General features: G+C 40.4%; 2 protein-coding genes across 3 annotated transcripts in view; both read left to right on the top strand.

Annotated features, from left to right (window-relative positions):
- Positions 1–21,708, top strand: part of SLC25A33 (solute carrier family 25 member 33) — a 30,430-nt gene extending 8,722 nt beyond the window's left edge. Inside the window, exons 2-7 of the mRNA XM_069079508.1 lie at positions 10,275–10,454; positions 14,285–14,362; positions 15,961–16,061; positions 17,581–17,647; positions 18,838–19,124; positions 20,244–21,708. Of these exons, the coding sequence (XP_068935609.1) occupies positions 10,275–10,454; positions 14,285–14,362; positions 15,961–16,061; positions 17,581–17,647; positions 18,838–19,124; positions 20,244–20,446 (916 nt within the window). The 3' untranslated portion in view covers positions 20,447–21,708. The remainder of the gene's footprint in view (positions 1–10,274; positions 10,455–14,284; positions 14,363–15,960; positions 16,062–17,580; positions 17,648–18,837; positions 19,125–20,243) is intronic.
- Positions 21,709–22,535: 827 nt separating this feature from the next.
- The window catches only part of TMEM201 (transmembrane protein 201), a 59,731-nt gene continuing 59,202 nt past the window's right edge, over positions 22,536–23,064 (top strand). Inside the window, exon 1 of one of the 2 annotated variants that reach the window (XM_069078401.1) lies at positions 22,536–22,770. In XM_069078401.1, coding sequence (XP_068934502.1) covers positions 22,658–22,770 — 113 coding nt within the window. In that variant the 5' untranslated portion in view covers positions 22,536–22,657. The remainder of the gene's footprint in view (positions 22,771–23,064) is intronic. The other variant, XM_069078403.1, reaches the window with a different exon arrangement.

Below are 23,064 nucleotides of genomic sequence, written 5' to 3'. Positions count from 1 at the left end.
GGGAAGGGGGAAATGAATGGCTAGAGAGAGGACAGATGGTAAGGTGCCTGTTGCGGGTAGGCCCTTGTGTCTTGGTGGATGGTGAGAGAGAGGGAGGAAGAATAAGCTTTTATATATTACCTGCTGTGTGCTAGGCACTGGGCTAAGTGCTTTATAAACATTTTCCCATGTGATCCTCACAACAACCCTGTGGGGTTGTTATGATCCCCATTTTACATTTGAAGAAACTATATGCCTGGATGGGAAAACTGATCCCTCCATTAAGATACCTCTGATAAAATTGTAGATCCTTGAAGTAATGAAGAAATATTCTTTTATCAGAATGGAAGAAAAATGGCTTTGTGTTATCATTATAGTTCCCATATGCTTTCATTACTTTTCCTGTTTCTAAGAGCTTATTAGAAGTTAATTTTTTCCTCATTTTCAAAACTCCCCTCAGATCCCAGATTTATCTTCTTTTATGAGGGTAACATAAGATTCTCTCAATTGTTGCTTAGAAAGGAATTAGAGGGTAGAGCCATGATGGTGGGTTAGAGGCAACCCGGCTGAATTTTCTCGACAGTTACCTTCAAACAACTTTTTAAAAACGCCTCAAATCAAATTTTGGAAAGACAGAATCAAGAAAAGGTTAGGGTGAGACATTTTTCTGCTTAAGAAAACTTAGGAGGTTGGCAGAAGTTTATAACTCTGGAATGGGTGTCTATTTGTAGGAGTTCTCGCTCACATTGGTGGTGGCACTTGGCAGCAGCGCTTTGGAAATTCTCAGCCCAGAGATGGTAAGGGGGTCTAACAACTGATCAGAAAGAGATTACAGGGGACCCTTTGCTGGCAGTGGGTATAGTTGACATTGGTTGGCAAGTCTATTCCCATATGTATTTCTTAGTCATAGTTCCAGTGCAGAGAAGAGTTCTGGGGATTGGTCACAAGCGAGAAGGGAGCCCTGATTGCAGTTTCAAGGCAAAGAAGAGCACTAGCGCTTGTGGCTGCAGTGGAGTAGGGGTGTTTCCTGGGTAAAGATCAAGAATTCAGACCAGGAGATCAGTGACCATGCCTTTCCCAGGATCACAGCTCTTTGTAAGCATGAAAAGCTTGCAGACCCCCTGGAACTAGCTCTGAAAAAAGCATGAAAAAGCCTGAAACTTAGAGTAGTACCTCCCCACCCCCAGGGAAACCAAACCCAACTTTAACATAAAATTCAAAAATGAGCAAACAACAAAAAATAATTTGACTCTAAAAAGCTACTGTGGTGGCAGGGAAGACCAAGATCATAAACTCAGAAGACAGCAGTGTAAAAACAGCTACAAATAGCCTCAATGAAAAATGCTAATTGGATCCAAACCCAACAAGAATTCCTGGAAACTTTAAAGAAAGGGATAAGATGGGGCAGCTAGGTGGTGGTGCAGTGAATAGAGCATCCACCCTGGAGTCAGAAGGACCTGAGTTTAAATGCGGCCTCAGACACTTGACAGACTTACTAGCTGTGTGACTTTGGGCAAGTTGCTTAACCCCAATTGCCCTCCAAAAAACAAAAACAAACAAACACTGTAGAAAAGAACTCCTTAAAAAATAGATTTGGTGAAATAGGAAAAGAGGTACAAAATCTCACTTGAAGAAAAGAATACCTCAAAAATTAGAATTGGGCAAAGGGAAGCTAATGACTCCATGACATGTGAAGAAAAAATAAAACAAAGTCAAAAGAATGAAAAAATAGAAGAAAATTTGAAATATCACATAGGAAAAACAGCTGATCTGGAAAATTAGATCAAGGAGAGATACTTTAAGAATTTTTGGACTACCCGAAAGCCATTATCAAAGAAAGAACCTAGACATCGTATTTCAAGAAATTACTGCCCTACTGATATCTTAGATCCAAAGAGTAAAATAGGAATTGAAAGAATCCACTGATGATCAAGCTCCAGAACAAGATTTCAAAATGAAAACTCTCAGGAACATTATAAACAAATTCCAGAGCTCCCAGGTCAAAGAGAAAATACTTCCAAGCCACCAGAAAGAAACAAGTCAAGTACTGTGGAACCACAGTCACAATCACACAAGATTTAGCGGCTTCCACCTTGATGGAGTAGAGAACTTGATTTATTATATTCTGCTTGGCAAGGAGCTAGGATTAAAACCAAGAACCACCTATCCAGTAAAATTTAGTATATATTTCTCCTTCAGGAGAAAAAGTGGATATTTAATTAATTAGAGAAGTTTCAAGCATTCCTGATGAGAAGACCAGAGTTGAATAAAAAACTTGACATTCAAACAGAAGACTCAAGCATAAAATGGTCAACATGGAAGAGTAATCATAAGATACTCAACTGTTCACATTCCTGTATGGGAAGATAATACATGTAACTCCTAGCACTTTATCATTATTAGGACACTTAGAAGAAGTTTATATAAATCAACATAGGTCTGAATCGATTTTATGTTGGATTGAACTCCAAAAATAATGGAGTGAGGAGAGATGCACAGGGAGAAAGCGGAAGGGAGAGGTAAAATGGAGAAAATTTTCTCACATAAAAGAAGCACCCAAGAAAGAATTTTTACAATGGAGGGGGAAATTCAGGGGGAGGGGACAGCATATTCAAGCAGGCAGTGCTTGAACCTCATTCTTCATCAGAATTGGTTTAAAAGAGGAAGAAAATATATACATATGTTCACGGTTGTGTATGGAAATGTAAATACCTGATAGAGATTTAGTAGGGGAAGGGAATAAGAGAAAAAGTCAGGGCATAATAAAATGGAGGACAGATTAAGGGAGGTGGTGGTTAGAAGGAAAGTAGACTGGAGCAGGGACAGGATAAAAAGTAGAAACAAGAAAATGAGATGGAAGAGAAAACAGTAAAAATCATAATTGAGTGTGAATGATATGAACTCACCCATAAAATGGAAATGGGCAGCCGAATGGATTAGAAACTAGAGTTAAACAACATGTTTTGTTTTGTTTTTTTACAAGAGACACACTTGAAACAGAAAGACACACAAACAGAATTAAAATGTAGGGCAGGAGCAGAATATTATGCTTTAGCAGAAGTAAAAGCAGGGGTAGCAATCATGATCTCTTAAACAAAACAAAAGCAAAAATCAGGGCAACTATATTTTGCTAAAAGATACCATAGACAAAGAAATAATATTGGAATTTTAACAGCAAGTTTCTTTGATAAAGGAACCATATACTGAGTATAGAACTTTGTCAAATTTACAAAAATAAGAGCTACTCCCCAATTTACCAGATGTAAGCGGGCAGCTCACAGAAGAAAGAATCAAAGCTATCTATGGTCACACGAAAAAATGCTTTAAGTCACTATTGATTAGAGAAAGGCATATTGAACAGCTCTGGGGCACCACCTCACACCTGTCAGAGATGACAAATGCTGGAGGAGATGACAGAAAATAGGTACACTAAGGAACTACTGGTGGAGTGGAGATGGTCCAACCATTCTGTAGAACAATTTGGAACTATGCTCAAAGCGCTATAAAATTATATAGCCCTTTGACCCAGCAATGCCACTATCAGGTCTGTATCCCAAAGAAAAAAAGAAAAGGACTTATGTACAAAAATATTCATAGCAACTTTTTGTGGTATCAGATAATTGGAAATTGAGGAGATGTCCACTGGAGAATGATCAAACAATTTGTGGCATGTGATTGTAATGGAATATTGTGCTATGGGAAATAACAAGCAGGATGATTTCAGAAAATCTTGGAAAGGCTTCCATAAACAGATGCAGAGTGAAGTGAGCAAAACCAGGAGAACATTGTACACAGTAACAGCAATATTGTTTGCTGAACGGCTATGAATGACTTAGATACTTTGATCAATACAGTGATCTAAGACAGTGCCAAATGATTCATGATGAAAAAATGCTATTTATCTCCAAAGAGAGAATTGATGAACTCTTGAGTGCAAATTGAGGTTTAATTTCTCATTTTTAAATTTTTTTCTTGCTTTTTTTGGGAAATATGGCTAACATGGAAATAATGTTTTGCATAATTAGTTGAAATCATATTGCTTGCCTTCCCAGTTAATGGAGTGGGTGGTAAGGAGGAAGATAATTTGGACTCTAAAAATAAGTAATAAATAAAAAAAGAAAAAGTGCCCAGAATATAGCATTAACAAAACTTATTTTGAACAAATTGAATCAAGAATAATCATGCTGTGTAACAAACCTGAGGAGAGGATTTTTTTTTTCCTCAAGGGGTCCTTAATCCATAGGGGAAAAAATGAATCAAAAGTGGTATGGAAGTAAAAAAACCAAAACAAACCACCATTAATTTGCATTTTATTTTAAAAGCTGGATGTAAAAGGTTAAATGTGTCTAATTTAAAATTGAATAGGGAGCATACATTTTGTTTACCACTGACAATATTTTAAACTTTCAGTTCATTTGGGATTATGGAGACCTTGACTCATTTAGTCCATTCCACTTGTTTTACAGAGGAGGAAGTTGTTATCATGAGATAAATTATTCTCTGGGGTATGGAAGCAATGTCAGACCATTTTTAAAAAGCCTGAGGCCAAAGTGAAAATAAAATAAAAGTTGAATCCTGGAATCCAGTCCAGTTGTAGTGTAGCAAGTTAGAAACATGAACCTCAAAGAGGTATTGATTAACTATCCAAAAGTAGAATGAGATTACCTCAGGAGGTATTGTGTTCCCTCATTGGAGGTCTTCAAGAAGAGAGGGTGAAAGACTACTTGTTGGCTGTGTTGCAGGAATGATTTTGTGACTAGATGGTTCCTTCCCAACTCTTTAAGACTGTATGATTGATCTTTGAAAAGTTCTTAACTTTAGGTATTTTATTGTATATACTATCTTCTAGCATGTTCCCTGTTTTAAATAGTGGTATCCTTTTGACTAAGCAGTTGGCCAACTTTATCCTGAATCCATTACCTATTTGCTATCACTGGTTTCAACAGATGTGGTAGGAGCCATTGTTGGAGAAAGAGGATAGAGTACCAGCAGTTTAAGTGATATCACGAATTGTCCCATGTCATGGCCCCACATTGAAACCCTTGGGATTACATGTTAAAGCACATGATGGTGGTGAGGATACATGTTATAAAAAATGACTTAAGTATAAGAAGCAAATAAAAATAAGGCTATATAGATGGAACATTTGGTCTCATGTAGCAAGAGAGATGAATAACAGATGGAAATTTGAGTGTTGTACTGATTCCTTCGCCTCTCTCCTTTCTCCCCCCATCCTGTTAAAAGAGTAAGATAGAAGTCTCCAGTGTATTGAGTGGTTTTTCTCTATAGAGAAATTTCTAGAAAGTCAGGGACAAAGCTCATTTAAGATGAGAAGATCTGAATCTTGTAGTCTCTCATGTATTGACAAAATTCATTTACATTATATGTCACTGATAATTGACAGGATAGGAATAGGACTTATTTCATTGGCATAGGGATTCCTAGATGAGCTTCCACAGATGTGAGCCAGAACCTTCTCTGCAAATTACTATCTTAAAGAATTGCTCAAGGCACATGACTTACCCTGGGACACTAAGCTAGTGTATGCCAGAGGCAGAACTTGAATAAATCTAGGTCTTCTTGATGCTGAGGTTTTCAAGCTTTAATGCTATGTGGACAGCTCTGAAATATTGAAAACTTATAAGAATTTTTTTTGCTTTAAAAAAAAAAGATTAAAAGTTGTGTTTTTATAACTTAGCTTAATTTTTTTTCTCAGAGAAGACTCCAGTAAACATGTTTTATTTATTCATGAGGGGAAAAAGGCCAACGTTGAGCTGAAAATTGCTATGATAACCTTTTTCCAGAACCCAGATTATTTGAACTTGAAAATATATTGATTAGCAGTAATGGATGATTTTTGCACATCATAGTGATAAAATGGTTGGTTCAAGAAGGAATGTTTTGAAATTAGAATTGGTTCTTTTGATCCAGTTGGAGGTATTAAAATTTATACTCAACTTTTTTTTGTCTTTTTGGAGGAGGAAGGCAGGGCACTTAGGGTTAAGTGACTTGCCCAAGGTTCACATGGCTAGTTTTTTGTGTTGAGTGTCTGAGGCCGGATTTGAACTCAGGTCCTCCTGACTCCAGGGCCAGTGCTCTATTCACTGCGGCACCTAGCTGCCCCTATACTCAGCTTTTTTGATGTAACATCTTAAATTACCTCTCAAAGATCTTTTGAAACCAGTATTATGTCTAAGTAATGTACAAGGTTCAAGAGATTCATTCTGGAAAAGTGTGTTAAAAATTGTAAAGAAATAGTGTCATAAAAAAGTAATCATGGGTATAATTGTGCTAGCCTCTTGAAGACAGTACTGACTCCTTGCCAGCTGGGTGTGTTTTATTTATCCACAATTTTTCCTGATCCTCCCTGACCAGTGGCATAGATTAGGAAGACAGTTGATCAGGGTTATGAATGCAGCTGACCATGAAACTGTGTGAGCTGATGAAAGGACATACTCAGAACCCACATTTTCTTTCCATTGAGAGTCATTTTATTAAACACAAGTACACTTCAAACACTGCATTAATCTAACCCCAGCTGCCAGGTGCAGAGGCTAATTGCATGTGATGAGATTATTAGTAAGAGCTTCAAATATGGTGTGTGTGGGGGATGGTGTTCCCCAAATATATGGAATTTTTTGAAGAGAAAACAGTAATGATTTGAATTTACTTGGGCCATAGAATTTTATTTTTTGCTTCTCATGTCCTGCCCAACACTATTACACCTGTTTCTTTAGATATGTTCTATCTGCTTTTTTAGAGTAGCTCTTTACTTGAATAGTAACATGAAATTCTGCTGTACTCTGTTTTAAGTGAGGGAGGCAAAGCTTGACTGGAAGACCAGGTTTTCTACATTTCACCTTATTACGTATAGCCAAGAATTAATTGGATTATAACACTTGGTGCATAGCATTTTTTTAGGCATTCCAGGGCACAGCTTTTAATTGGACTAAATAATAGAGATAAAAAAATGTGTGATGTAGTAGAAAAAGCACCTAGATTTGGAATCAGAGGTTCAGGGTTCAAATCCTGGAGTCTGTATGAACCTGAGCAAGTCTCTCAGGGTCCTCAGTGTTTTCCTTTGTCATAGGAAGGGATTGGAATTCATCTCTTAAAGCCCTTTTCAGTTCCAAATCTGTGATCCTAGGTATGGTGCAACTAGAAAATGTTTAACCACGATGTCCCTAAATAGTCAGAAAAGTCTAGTTGCTGTAAGTCATGACCCTTCAGACTGCTTTTCTTCTGCCTCTGACTCAGTACTATCAATTGTTTGTTCTTTCAGTCTATAATCTGGTGGTTACAATATTCTGGTCAGGTGCATTGGGAGTGGAGGTGGTAGTTCCCTTGTCTATACTGTGAGTATATGCTCTTGTAAAAACACTGGAGCCTTGCTGTGCTACTGTTCACTATAGAGTAGAATTTAACATAAGATAACCTTTGTTTGAGGTGCAGTATATTATTGATGTGCTATAGGCACTTGTTTTATATAATGATTATGAGGCAGAATCCCTTGTCATTTTGAATGATCCTCTCCGCCTTAGAGCTAGGTAATGGGAAATGAAGCCAAACAGCACCCAGTCCTGTGCCCAGTACCTACACAAAGATTCTCTGTCATCTCTTTCTGACCATTGTTCAATCCTCTTAATGTCTCTGGACCACACTGTGCTTCTGACCAGCTTTTGCCCCAGTGCCACAGAACTTTCCTTCTGACTTACTGAGTTGTCTCAGGGTAGAAAAATATCTCGCTCCAATTTTTTGGTGGCTGTGCTACTCCAGAATTCAATTTGATGCATGATTTTAAATTTGTTTGGAGGGGAATGTTGGGAGAGTTCAACTTGAATGTTCTTCTACTTCAGCATTGTGGCTTTACCAGGCCTGAGTTTTCTACTACACTGGTTACTGACACTCTTGGTTATTTCCAAAGTTGATACTATGTGTTTCTGGCTGCCTTGGCTGGGGCTTTTTCTGGGGAGGCCTCTACTCTTGCTGCTTCCAGATACTGAACCTTGCAGGCTACATTTGTTTCTGGCCTGTCTTTTGTGTCTTAGACTACCTTGAGTACTATTGCCTGTGGCTATCTTGAATCTACAATAGTGCTTTATATGACTGGTGTCTTTGGTTTAGTCATTTCTCCAGCCTTAATTCCAAAATTGGTACTTTCTACCTGAGTCAGACTGCCTCTTGCTGTTTTTTAGTGGAGTGATCAACCCTTCTTAGTTTCAGTCTGAGATATATGAGTTCTGATGCTAACCTCCAACCCCTGCATCACATCCCTAGCTAGATTTTTGAGGTTTCAAAGGGCTGGATCTTCTAGGCCCTTTATAGCACTCCAGAGAGAGTTCTAGAGACCTGAGGCCAAAGGCCTGCATTTTCATTTTCTTGACTTTGTTTTATTTCTTGATGTATCATTAACTTCTACTTGACCAGTTCTGCTTTTTAGAGAGTTCTTCAGTGAGGTTTTGTACCTTTTATTTTTTACCATTTGGTCCATTCTGTTTTTTAAGGAGTCTTTTTTCTTCAGTATTGTTGGTGGCTCTTTTACCAAACAGTTAATTCTCTTAATTTTCCTACATTGCTCTCATCTTTTTTCCCAGTTTTTCCTCTATTGCTCTAACTTGGTTAAAAAAAAGTCTTTTTCTTTATTTCTTCCAGGAGTTCTTGTTGGACTTGTGTCTAATCTGTAATTTTCTTAGGGGCTTTGCCTGTAGATGTTTTCACATCATTGTCTTCTGGGTTTGTGTCTTGACCTTCTTTGTCCACCATAGTAGCTTTTTACAGTCAGATTCTTTCTTGTTGTTTGCTCATTTTTCCAACCTGTTTCTTGACTTTAAACTTTACGTTAGATTCTTCTCACCCGGGGTGAGGGGGCACGGTCCCAAGTTTCAGACTTTTTCTACCTGCTCTGTTCACAGCTAGTTCTGGGAGTCTTTAAGTTTTCTGTGCTTCCAAAATGGTGTGATCTGGGGAGAGGTGTAGTCAGTGCTTTCCTCTTCTACGCTCTGGTTCTTACCCAGGTAGAAGCCTCAGGGCTTGTGCAGTTTCAGAGTGGAATAAGTCACTTATTATAGTTTGTCATTGGATTTCTTGATCATGATTTCATTTGTTGCTATATTTAAGTTTTTGCTGGAGTTAAGCTGTCTTTATTCAGACAGCCATCTGTGGCCAGAAATCCAGTTATTTATATTCAAGTAAAAAATATAACCCTATAACAGAAGTTAACACAAACCCTAAATTGCTGTCAGCTTTTATACAAGGCAGATTATTTTGGCAGAGAAAACTATAGTCTGTAGTTGACACAGTATGACATTTATAAGCAGCTAGGTGATGTGTATACAGGCAGCTAAGTGGTGTAGTGGATAGTCAGCCTAACTTGGAGTCAGGAAGTCTTGAGTTTTAATTCTGCCTCCAGGCATTTACTAGTTATATGACTCTGGATAAATAATTTAACCTTTCTGTGCTTCAGTTTCCTTTTCTATAAAATTAGGAGATTGGATTTGATGGCCTCTCAGGACCTTTCCAACCTTAAGTCCTGTGAAATACATAGATTTTTTTTCTTTTGGTCTGGACCCGTCATCATTTGTTTCCTGATGAGGGAACTCCCTGTGCTTATGTAGATAAGCAACTTCTCTACAACAATCTACATTTTTTTTAGAGAGCTACCTAGGACACTAAATGATTGTGTAGGGTCACACAACTGCAGCATGTAAGGCACAGTATATGAAACTCAGCTAATCTGGGTCCCATGTTCTGGCTGTTAGACCTGGTGGGAAGGGAGGGAGAGGGAAACAGGTAGAAATCCAATGAATTGTTTTTAAAAGAAAATGACCCTATATCTTAATTTAAAGACTGAAATGGTGCTAATTATTCTAAAATACCTGAGACCTTCTTGGGTCCACTACTTGGCTCAGCAAACCTTTTCTTCTTTGTGTATTTTAATTTATTTATTGATTGATTTTTTTTTTTTTTTTTTGCTTTTTGGAGGGGAGAATGCAGGGCAGTTCGGGTTAAGTGACTTGCCCAAGGTTACACAACTAGTAAGTGTTAAGTGCCTGAGGATGGATTTGAACTCAGGTCCTCCTGACTTCTGGGCCAGTGCTCTATTCACTGCGCACTGTGCCACCTAGCCGACCCTCCTTTGTGTATTTTAAAGATGAGTTCATTAAGCCAGGGTTAACTCTAAATTAGTAGAAATAAATGAGATTTAAATACTTTGTGTTGGAAGTTTACTAAAACAAGGATTTTGCTTACACTTCGTGATTATGTATTTTTCTGATGTTTTAAATTCTGCCTTACAGGTGTGGGGGCACTGTTGGTGCTATTTTTACTTGTCCTCTAGAGGTAATCAAGACCAGACTTCAGTCTTCAAGATTAGCTTTACGAACTGTCTACTATCCTCAAGTTCAACTGGGGACCATTAGTGGAGCAGGAGTGGTCAGGCCAACATCAGTATCACCTGGACTCTTACAGGTTCTGAAGTGAGTGGTTTTATTTTTGTTTCTAAGCTCTTGACCTTATGATGCTTAACATCCTGGAACATAGAACACACGAAATGAAAATAGATTTCTGTTGGAATGGTGTTAACCTAATTTAAACGAGATTTTTTTTTTTTTTTAGCCATCTTACCAACATTACTCAAAAGTGTCCTTGCTCCCTGGATAAGGGGTGATAGTGCACAAAATGTCAGCAGCTTGTGATCAAATCTCAAGTAGGCTTTATAAAAGGAAACTAAAGGGGCACTGTAGGAGCTGGCCAGATCCTTTTGGTGACACAGTGAAAAAGGAAAAGAGGAGTGCATGCTGGGAGGCACAAATGATGGCAGGGAGGCTGTTTTGGAAATGTTTGTCTTTATACCTGAGCCACTTAAGGAGAAGTTGTTACACTTCCTTGTTCTTAGCAAAACTTAAATATTCAGAAGATACTGCAGACATCTAAAGCTTGTATCTGGAAAACGGGACCATTGGGATTGTCAATGTAACTTTTTAGTTAAAACATTTTTTCTTTTAGCTTGTGGTGGTGGTAGAAAATGGCATAAAATTGAGAGAGCCCATTTTATTTTTTTCTTTAATATCTATGATGGGTAACAGTATTGTTCATTCACACCTTTTGCAAAAAGGAACACATAGGGAAATGCTTAGATATTTTTTTAAAAGACACATTGCATTTTGCTCATAATGAATGCCAAACATTCATCAGGTGTTTTGGGCAGAGACAGACCAACACCAGCTGCTGGCTGGTGAGCAGGCCTAAACTACAGGATTAGGAACAGAGCTAGAGAAAGGGAGTCAACAGCCCCCAGCAACAGTCCCCAGGTGAATAAGTGGGTGGTAGGATGAAGTACAGGAAAGGGGAGAAGGAACTGGGAGATCAGGATGAGGGAAGCCAACTCATGTCCTAACTCATCTCCTGCCAGTTATAACACACTGGAAATTATTGATAATAATTCCGATAATTAATTAATAATTCCAGTGTGCAGTGAAATCCATCCATTTATGAATTCTCACCTTCCTTATTTTGTTTTTGAAGATCTTTTAACATTGGAAAAACCAGCCATTTTAAATTCAAGTGCTGGATTATACAAAGCACCACCTTGGTTATGGTATGTCTGTTCACAAGTTCAAGCAATAATATCCTACTTTATGAAATGTTTTGAAATGTTGAAACTGAGACAGTATTCTGTCAGCTTACTATCACTGAAAATAAACTTTCTCATGTGCTTGCCAAATAATTCATGACTAATGAATTTACATTTACTGTAATAGGGAAGCTGTTACATGGGTGTCAGCAGGGGTATACTGCTTTATCCTTATTCAGTTTTGGGTGACTTCAGTAAATAGCCAAAAAGGAACCTCTTTTAGGATCTGTGTCCGATGAGTCAAGGAAGAGCTTGAGATAACTTCTGATTTAAGTGAAAAATGTATCTGGTGTTAAATGCACCAAGTAAGTGGAAAAGACTTTTCAGAAGGGAAAGATGACAGTTGGGACACGTTATATATATCCTTTGTTCAAATTTTCAAAAGAAGACATGAAAACTAACATTCCTAGCATGTGTTAAAGCCCACAAGGAGGAACTAAAATAGGATCATTTGTGTAAAGTTTAAACAATTACCTTTAATTTTTCCAAACCGATAAGGCTGTTAACTGAATAGGTTAGTTAGTACTGCAAAGTGCAAATAAGACATTTTTCGTTCTGTCTCAGTTTTGTGTTAGCCGGATAGAAATAGAGGAATAAGGACCTTAAATTTCGAATGCTTCAGTAAGCTATAACTATTGGAAAAGAGACCAAATTGTCATCATTAGATACAAGCCAAATGTAAATTTTAGCAGCCTGTGGTCATTTACCAGTTGATTTTAGATAATTCCTTATTTAAAAGTCTTCTGCAGGGTGAATTTCAGAGCTCTTGGGCTTTAAGTAGCTGAGGTACTTCCTTGCTATCTGATAGGAAAATGGGCAGCTTTCTAGCCCTAATCAGACCTGTTGGGCTCTATGTTTAATAAAATCCTAGAATGTAACATAACTTGTTAAGGATATAACCATTACCTTAATAATTGATATTTTAAAGGGTGATATCTTTTGATTTGCATGCCGTGACTGACATAACCCAATCTTTAGGTCATTAGCTGTTATTCCTCTCTCTGAACTAAAGCATCTAGAGACTGGTAGCTGTGTTTTTAAAGCTGGGAAAACATTTGTTTTCATCTCTAAGTGTTTTATTTTTTTCATTCAGTGCAAGCATCTACTTTGTATCAGGCACTAATCTTATTTTGATGCTCAAATGTTCCATTATGGAAGTCTGTTGCTCTAGAAAACATTGAGAAAGATGTCCCTAGGTCACAGTGTTGGATTCTGTGATGTGCAGTTTGGCCGTGTGCTGTTCCTTGGCATACCTGCAGTTCCGCCGAGTGAGCCACTGGAGGACCCTTTCTGTGCATTATGTATTAGAGGCTTGCTCTTCCTGTAGCCAAGGCTGCTTTAAATGGACTGTGATGCTGCACAGTGTGCTGCCTAGATGGCCACAAACAGACCAGACCCTTTTTAAGGGTTTTGATCCATTTGAAAACTCTTTATCATGAATTTCATCATCGAAGACAGTTGGCAGTGGCCAAAGGTATAGCTCTTGCTATCACATTCCATTCCACTGGGGCATCCTCATTATAGGACCTGGCAGAGTATAGAAATTTTTTCTTTGAGACTTTGCATTTGGTGTAAGAGAAACATAAGTGATGTGCATGTTCATTTCACATAGGGAGAAGGAAGAACTAAATTTGCTCATGGAGCCCCTAAACCAAGAGTCAACTAGTAAGTGCTTGAGTTGATGCTTGCCAGTAAGGAAAACCTCCCAGGAATAGAAAATTAAGGACCATTGTAAGCTACCAACACTACAGTCTGAAAGAGTTATTGGCACTCACTCTGCAGCTCTCTTAGCTAGTATTAGAGTATCGCCTGGGGCATTGAGAGCTAAAGTGATTGAACAAGTGTCACTTAGCCAGTATGTCAGAGGCAGGACTTCCAGACTTGCAGCTTTCTAACTACTCTGTCTTTCATTTTTGGTTAATTGCAGTTTCGTAGGCTTTATTGACATTGACTTATTTCTTCCTGACCAAAACCTTAAAAATCAACCTTTTTCATGGGGAAAAACCTTAGGCATATGTCCAAATTAATATGGTAGTCTAGAAAGAAGAATTCACTGTAAATATGCTAAGTTTTCAGTCACAGTAATTTCCTTGCAGATAATTGGAACTTTCAGCCTTTACATAATATGCAGCTGTACTAGGAAATGAATGTTTAAAACTTATACACAAATAATGATCCTGGTAAAGGTTTGGATGCATGATTTTGGAGATTCCTTCTGCTTTAAACAATAGAGAGTACAGTCATAAAATAGAAAATTCAAATAAAGGATATCTTTTGAACTTTGTTTTCTTCACATGGTGAGCCTTATTTTTAAATAGATGATTTTAATTAAATTCATTCACCTTACGTCATGATTTTAGCTAATTATATGGGCGCTGGATATTTTATTCCAGGAATAAAATTTTGTTTTATGAAACAACTCGTTATTATTTCAGAAAATCTATTTAGCACCTTTTATAGACAGTATACTAATGTTCTTTAAGCATATCTTTACACTCAGCTAAAAGAGGGTCCCAGTTACTGCATTTCATACTCTTGCAAGTAGACTGAAGTATCCAGTGTCTGGTTCTGCCTCTTCCAATGAACTAATTTTGATGGCTAACTGATTAAGTTTTATAATTTTCCATAATTTGTCATGCACAAAGGTTTTTGATGGGTATTTTTATTGTCCAGGTCAATTTTGGAGAAAGAGGGACCAAGGTCACTTTTTAGAGGCTTGGGTCCAAACTTGGTTGGAGTTGCACCATCAAGGTAAGAATGAGAAAATATTCATATAACTTACAATGTAAGATGATCTTTTTTAAAAATCAAGGTAATGTTGCTAAGTTTCTTTATTCATGTGTTGGGAGTATATTGATATTTAATTTATACAAAGTTATTTAACAAATAAAATGTTGGAGCATACTGTAGTTGAAGTTATGATTACTGGGTTTTTTTGGGGTTAAAAATGAGTATGTACTTCTCTATTAGACTATGAGCCTATCATAATTTACCTTTTATAAAACTAATATTTCTTTTTATTGTACAGTTTAGTCCTTTACACAGTTTTAGATAATAAAAAGTTATAAACCAATAGTACACTAAGAAGTTTATAATATTGGGAGTACATGGAGGAAATAAAATCTATATTCTTGCTGAATCTGAGGGATTAGTTCAGCCTTTTTCAAATTTCGTGAGTCACTATAGTTGAAATTCATATTCAGCAACACATCAAACGCATGGAAATGTGGCCTTTTTGAATAGATGAAAACCTCTGGGTAAACATAAACAGTAACAAAAATAGTAAAAGGGACTTGCATATTTGAAGACTATATAAGGGATAACATGATCAGTAACAGAAGAAGAGCATTCTAGTGATGAGACTCAGAAGTGACAGAAAAAGAGAGAAGAGATGAAAAGGAAAAAAGCAGGAAAGAAGAGGACAGTGGTCAGTAAGACACGCTAGACGGGGTAGATAAGTGACAACGAAGAGCCAAGATGGCTCTGTGGGGAGGGAGAAGAGATGTGCCAGTTAGAACAGAATGTTCGACAGGAGGCAGTCAGGACCTTACAACCTCAGTGGCCTCTGAAATGATTACAACACAGAACAATGGGTAATGTCTCTAACCCTTAATCATCAAGAGAAAGACTAAGTTAATGATGATTAATGTACCATAGCTAGAGACAGCCTGGATAGAATGCTGGGCTCCAGGGTCAGAAAAGAACTGGGTTGAAATCCTGCCTCTGATGCTTATTGAACTGTTACCCTAAGTTATTCAGTAATACTGTCTAGCATTAATATAGTACTTTAGGGTTTATAAATTGCTTTACGTATTGGTAACTCATTTGAGCTTCACAACAACTCTGTAAGGTATTTTCCCCATTTTACAGATGAGAAAATCGAGGTGGAGGTTAAATGACTTGTCCAGGGTCATGTAACTAGTAAGTGTCTGAGGCAGGATTTAACTCATAAGTCCACCATTCTGTGTACTGTACACCATACTTCAAGCAGTACCCTCACAAATTATGATCTGCATCCATGGAAAGTGTCACCACAGTGGCAATTCCTTTGATAACTTCAGACATTCTGGTTACTAAGATACAGTATATAAGTATTAAGGTGTCTTTAGTATAGTTACAGGATATTTTCCATAAAAATGTTTTGAGAAATTGGACAGATTATCTTCATTTATCTGGTAAAATACTCATTCAGGTTATTTCTACTGTTCTGGAAAACTCATCATTGTATAAAATTCCTGGAGGGACAATAATTCTCTACTGTGCTTGAAGTTGGTCTTGGTGTGGATGAGCTGAAGGCTTTGTTTGCAGATTGATATTATCTTTAGCTGTTTCCTTCTCTCTTCGAACAGGGCTGTATACTTCGCATGTTACTCCAAGGCCAAAGAGCAGTTTAATGGCATTTTTGTGCCGAACAGCAATATTGTCCACGTTTTCTCCTCCGGCTCTGCAGGTAGGTGATTTTGGTGGCAGCTGAACATTCCTCCCCTGTGCTTAAGTTAGCTAGTCTTCTTTTATATTTACTTCTTATGAAAGAGGGCAGTCTGAAGCTTTGTGGCATTGCCATTTCATTGCGTGTGATTGGGGGTTTCCTTTCAGACTACAACCCTTGTTCTCTGGTGCACATTTTCCCTTGCATGTTACTGACCTTACCTGTTTACATTTCTTTATAAGATATTGTGGTGTTTTTTGGTTTTATCTCCCTGATGAGATTGTAACTTCTCCCCAGTCTTACATACTTTAATCTTCCCTTTCTTCCATCACTTCACATGATTTCCGCTCAATTGATAAACCTAATAAACTAATCCAAGATTTGTGTTCCAACATTTTTTTAAAAATGTTGTTGAGTCCTTATAATGAAGTATTTAGCCTTTTGTTTTTATTTTCCTTTTTCTGGAATTGTGATTGCTGAGGAAATAAATAGAAGACTACACTCTTGAGAATTATGTTTTTGGAAAAACATTCTTTGGAAAAATACACACCCCAGATACATGTTATGATATGGGGTATAGGTGGCCCAGTGGATAGAGTGCTGGAGTGGGAGGCTGTCAGGGAGACCTGAATTCAAATCCTTCCTCAAGCTCTTAGCTGTGTGGACTTGGGCAAGTCACGTGACATCTCTCCAGCTTACTTTTCTATAAAATGGGGACAGTAACAGCACTTACTTTGTAAGTTTCTTGTGAGGATGCTTGGAAAAACATTGCCAGTGAGTCATAAGATGAGGAGCCTGTTCACCTGTCTGTGTGTGCTAGGAGAGCTGGCACTTGGTTAAAGACATTTCCCCAAGCCAGGGCCCAGTGAGTGCTTGTGATCTCAGCACTAGGCTGCCCCAGAGGCTCAGGAGAAGTATCAGCAGCGCCACCTGCAGGTTTGGGGTATTGCTGGTCCAGGCCACAGCCATGGCAACCTGAGGGTGGATTTTTAGATTCATTGAATCATAATATAACCTCAGAACAAGTTGACCTCAAGTCCTTCACCTTTAGGCTGCAGTTATCTCTTCCCAAAAGTCCCTCCCAAGTCTGAGGTTCTGTCAGTCTTTTCAAATCATAGGAAGCATGACTTCAATCTATCAGTCATTCAGAGCTGAGGGTAGTGACTATGGGTAGATTGTAGTTGCTTCTAGCTGTCAGTTTGCATTTATACAATTAACAATACCTGGTTTTATGTTCTTCATTGTGTTCAGTGATCTTAGTGCTAGGTAGCACAATGGATAGAGATCACTGGACCTGGGCTCTGGAGGATCTGAATTCAAATCCAGTCTCAGACCCTTACTAACTGTATGACCCTGGACAGGTCACTTAACTAACCTCTCTTTATCTTAGTTTTCTCAATTGTCAAATGAAGACATTGTTATAAGGATCAAGAGATAATCTTTGTAAAGTACTCAGCACAGTGCCTAGCATACAGTAGGTGCTACATAAATGCTTTCCCCTTTCCTCTCCCTTACAGTTTTACTATTTTTCTCTTTTTAGCTTTTGTCACAAATACCTTAATGAATCCTATATGGATGGTTAAAACCCGGATGCAGTTAGAACGAAAGTAAGTAATTCATTGAGTTCTGCATATGTGTCCTACTGCATATTGATTGAGAAAGAATTTTTTTTACCTGTGCTTCTTCATAATACCCAATACCAATAAAAGGTTATTTAATGATGATTCAGAGGAAGTCTGTCATAAACAACCATTTTCCTTGGACTTGCCTTTGTATCTGCTGTGCAAGGCAATTTATAAATAATTAAGATTTTGACTAGACCATGCATGCAGTTTCGCTAATTTCTATTTCCTTAATTGGTTGGTAGCAATCTGCCTCTTAGTCCTGAAGGTGGTTTTTTTGCATCCTGACTCTGCTTTCAGAGACTGCCATCCACAGAGGGAGGAAAGCTTCCTCAGCACTGCAGTCCTCACTCAGCACCTTGGCTGTCTAAAGCAGCGTCTGCTTCCTTGATTGAATAAATTTCTTTTTTGCCTAGTCAGCAGCCTTGCCCACGCTGGAACTGTTTGGTTTTGGTTTTTGTATTCCTAGCCTCTAGCGGTGATTTGTACCTACCAGGTCCTTTTGATTGATTTAATACATGAAATTGGAAATAAAACTGTACACAGAAAATGCCAACATCAGTGAAATTCATCCATCAAAATAAACCTCCAAGTGTAATTGCACAGGAATTCATTATGATAATGTTCCTCAAAGACTTATTTTGTCTTATGACTGGGTTTATGCCAGAAACTGATGTTTCAAAATTTATATTATGGCAGTTCCTCTCTGAATTTGTTAATTAATTTGTCTAATCTTTTTATTTTGTTTCACATATTTTCTGTCTGCATAACATGGGAGGAAGTAGTCTTGGCAAATTATTTTCTTGTTTAGGTGCTTGTTTTTCTTGTTTATGTGACAGTGCAACCCAGAAGGTTAGTGTGCCAGTCTTGTTTAGTGCAGCCAATGTTCAAAGTGGCATATGTAGAGCCTCTGCTGCTTGATTTGTTGTGGAAAACTCAGAATTGAGGGCATGGAGAGAAAACTGTGATTATTTTTTTTCTTCTTCTGAACTCTGCTTGAAGGTCTGATGGTTAGCAGAAGTCCAAAATCTATCATCACTGTCAGTCCTAATTGCATATAAAAGTTGGTTAATAAGGGATCCCCATTCTAGTTTTCTAAGTTAGTGGTTTGGTGTAGTGGTAAGAATTAAAACTAATCTGTATGTTAATTGCTCCTTTTATCACTTCCTCTGCAGAGTAAGGGGTTCCAAACAAATGAACACTGTCCAGTGTGCTCGTTATGTTTACCAGACCGAAGGCATTCGTGGATTTTATAGAGGATTAACCGCCTCTTATGCTGGCATCTCAGAGACCATAATCTGTTTTGCTATTTATGAAAGCTTGAAGAAATGGCTAAAAGAGGTCCCATTAACCCCTTCTGCAAATGCAGCGGAGAGAAGCAGAAACTCCACCAGCTTTTTTGGACTTATGGCTGCTGCTGCTATTTCCAAGGGGTGCGCCTCCTGTATTGCTTATCCACATGGTATGTTGTTATCCTTCAACTGGAAGGCAGTAAACTAATAACAACTGACGTTGTAGTTTTTAGGTCTAAGGCTATATGAGAAACATGGTCTGGAGGGATTAGTTATTTGGGGTCTGCAAGACAGAGGCAATAATTAGGGTGGTTTTAGATCTTATTTTTGGAATTTTTTATTTCATGAATGTGCCCTCAACTTTCTGTTGCAGAAGATGTACTATTTACATGTGTGTACACAGTAATGAGAGTGTGTAATGAGCATAGGTAAATGATGTCACTGCCCCTCTTTTTGTATAGATGGTCATTCTATATTTTATAAATAAGAACACTTTTGTTTCTACCAAGAAACGGGAGAATCCTGCCCTTGTGAACAGGCCATTCTCTGATCCAGTAAAAATTTATGAAGTGCCTGCACCATGCCAGGCACTAACACATTGGGGGTACAGCCAATAAAAAGACAGCCCCAACCCTCAAGGAGCTTACAGTCTAAAGGGAGAAAACGTGCAGAAGGAGGCAATAAGAGTGGGACTGGGGGAAGGTGGTGCACAGGACCCCTTGGCTTTGGGGGGCAGAGCCACAGATACAAAGTGCAGTGGTCTGAGAGTCCAGTTTTTGCCCTCTGTAAAGGAAGGCATTGGGAGGAATTTGGTACTGAGTCTTCCAGAGGGGATGGAGACGAGGAGATGGGAGGTGGTATCCAGGCTTCATTGGCAGTTGGTGGTTAAGATGAGAGGTGAAAACCCATCTGGGCAGCAGATGTAGAGTGGAGTGAATTTTCACAGGCAATGACAATGTGATGTCGATAGTAGAAGCTTAGAGTAGGTAGGAATCTTGGCTTCTGGGCCTTACATCACCAAGCAGTTAAGTAAGTCCTATGTGCCATGTACTGTGATCAACATTGGAGGAATCAATAAAGCAACAACCCAAAAGGAATCCTTTCCCTCAAGGAGCTTTCCTATACTGATTGGGGGTACAGCATGTAAACAAAGAAGTGTATACAAGCTCCAGAGAGGGGAGAAGGATGGTTACCTTCTGTCTCCCTGACTGTAACCTCTCTGATCATGTTGCATTTTATTATATGGACAGTTTTCATCTGCACCACTAAATATGTATTTCTCCTTGTAGAAGTGATAAGAACTCGTCTTCGAGAAGAGGGCACCAAGTATAAGGCTTTCATTCAGACTGCCCGCCTGATAGCACGAGAAGAAGGTTATCTGGCTTTCTACAGAGGACTCTTTGCCCAGCTCATCCGGCAGATCCCAAATACTGCTATCGTCTTGTCCACCTATGAGCTCATTGTGTACTTACTGGAAGATCATACCAAGTGATGGGCCAGGAAATGGACTTTAGGATAGGAAAAATGAAAAACTGCGGGGCGGTTTCTCCATTGATGTTGAGGGTGTTTAAGAGACTGATGTAGGACTGGTTGAAACATCTCTGGCTCTTTTCACCTGCTGGACTTTTCCTTTTGGATTCATGCTTTCTGGAAGGTTTGAATTCATTAACATTAATAGTTAATTACAATTTTTTTTAACTTAAGAATTCAGAATTAAGCAGCTACTAAATTAAATCATGCTATTTAATTTAAGTATAAATTTTGTTTGTGTCCTCCTTTTATGTTTATTGTACTGTCATGTCAGGCATTAACTTATTTTAGTAAAAATGTGCTCCAGGAGGAGAACTGATTTGTAATCTGCCCAGATTTCACCCTGCTGGTGTCAGTCAAACATCAGTGTTGAGGAGCATGTGGACCAGAACAGATGGGGTCTTGTTTTTTCCTCTCAGTTATGTTTCATTATTTTTTCATGCTGCTTATAACCCAGGCTTTCAGACTGCTGAGATCAGCAGAAATGTTCAGCTGTCTAGAAAGAAACAGTTAGATTGTGAAATTATTTTTATGGCCTTGTAGCCACATCCTCAATTCATGAAAAGCATGCGTCTGCCCCTCCAACCCATGGGCACACCTCACCCTACAGACCTGCCAAAAACAATTTTATAAGTGAGCTTGGACTAAAACCACATGACGACAGCCTCTTGAGGTTGGCCTTGAATGTATATTTCATAGGAAGTCTGGTTTCCTAACCATTTGCTTAGATCTCTACTAGCAACTCTATAGGACAAGGGCATTTCTTTCCACTGAGACATTTATGTCCTAGAAGTTGCTTAAGATATCTTGGAAAATGGAAGAAAAAGTGAGTGCTAGTGATGAGAGTGTCAGAAAAGGGCACACTTCTTGCACATGTTCTGTTTCAGCGTAATAACTCGACTTCATCTGAACTAGGAGCAGTCAGTCATGTCAAATTTAAGCCTACTCTTTATACTTGTAACAAGGATTTTAATGTTTTGTACTATGGTGGCTTTCAACGCGGTTGATGTTAGTGATTGCCATGCTTGAGCTATTTAGAGTTGTAATTTCACAGTGATTTGCAGAGGATCTGGAGAGAGGGTGTTTTCATCAGATTGCATTAAAAAGTACTTTTTCTCCTGGGTTGGTCAGTTAGCGTTTTCAAAAACTGCTGTAAAAGTGCTTTACACTGTGACTGAAGGTGGAGAACCATCCTGGACAATGAACAATAAACAGTCACACCTCTATGCTGGCTCCTGTCCTTGTGTCTGGGGGGGCCTGGGGAAGGGAGGGGACAGCACCAGCGCACCCCCAAAGTGGCTTATTTCTATCCAGGTGCATTATGGGCCCCACCCACCCTGGGGTGGTGGGCGCATACCCAGGGCTTGGGCATCGCCGTGGGAAGCGGTTTAAGCTTTTGGTGAAATGCTCGTGGGAGCACACCTCCGGGCATCATTTCTTTCCCTGGAGGATCCACCGTTGTACTAAAATTGCGAGTGGGCAGGGAGCCCAGCCGTGGTTCCTCCACGCTGCACCTGGCATAGGACCCCCCCCAACCCCGCGCGCGCGCCTGGGGAGGGCCGGGCAGCCGGGATGGAAGTCCCCGGCCCGGGGGCGGGACGAGGCGGGGGCAGAGCCCAGTGCACCAATAAAGAGCCGGCCTCGGGCGGACGGGGAAACCCCGGGGGCACGTCCTGGCCCCTCCGTACCGCGGCCTCCCTCCTTTCACCACACCGGGCTGGCGAGGAGGCAGGAGCCCACGTCGTACAGACTGCGGGGGCAGGGCCGGCCTCACTGGGCGCGTGCGTGCCGCAGCCTGCACACAGGGCCCTGCCAGGGCCCGGGGCCGACGCCGGGAGGGCGGAGGGGCGGGCCCTGCGCCGGCCAGTAGCGGCCCGGCCCCGCTCGGCCCGCCCCCTCGTCCTGACACCGCCCTGATTGGCTGCGCGTCGGGAGCGCGCCCGCGTCGGGGGGGCGGCCTAGCGCCGCTTCCAAAGCGAGGCGGAGAAGGTCACGGCGGGAGGCGCGCGCGGCGCCGGCACGTTCTTGGAGCGGGCGGGCGAGCGAGCGGCTTCTGGCGTCGGCCCGCCGCCCCTCCGCGCTCGGGCCACGCCGCTTTGTCTGCCCGGGCCGGCCCGGTTGCGCCGCGCCGCCCGGTCCGTTCTGGCAGCGGGCCGCGGCGGGAGGAGCAGCCATGGAGGCCGTGAGCGCGCTGCTGGCCGGCTGCCCCACGGGCGGCCTGGCAGGCGGCCTCGGGGTCACCGTGTGCGCCGCCGCCGGTGTGCTGCTCTACAGAATCGCGCGCAGGTGAGTGCCCTGCGTGTCCGCGCGCACGCCCCCCCCCCTCCAGAGACGCCCAGGGCCGCGCGGGGGCCGGGCCTTCGGGACCCGCCGCAGTTCCCGTCCGTTTCAGAGTTGACCAAACCTCTCGCCCCCTTCCCCATAGCCCGGGAGGGGGAGGGGCAGGGGCAGGGTCGTGCCTCCAGACCCGGGGGGGGGGGGGGAGGGCGCGGAGTGGTTTGCCATTCGCTTCTCCAGCTCATTTTACAGATGGGGAAACTGAGGCAGACCGGGCGAAGTGACTTGCCCAGGGTCACACGG

The sequence above is a fragment of the Petaurus breviceps genome, unplaced genomic scaffold (assembly GCF_028583685.1).
Source record: "Petaurus breviceps papuanus isolate PSGF00001 unplaced genomic scaffold, PetGlider_PUasm1.0 91041, whole genome shotgun sequence".
In the NCBI taxonomy this organism is placed as follows: Eukaryota; Metazoa; Chordata; class Mammalia; order Diprotodontia; family Petauridae; genus Petaurus; species Petaurus breviceps.
The sequence above is the reverse complement of the archived record's forward strand: the minus strand, read 5'-3'. Positions and strand labels throughout refer to the sequence as shown.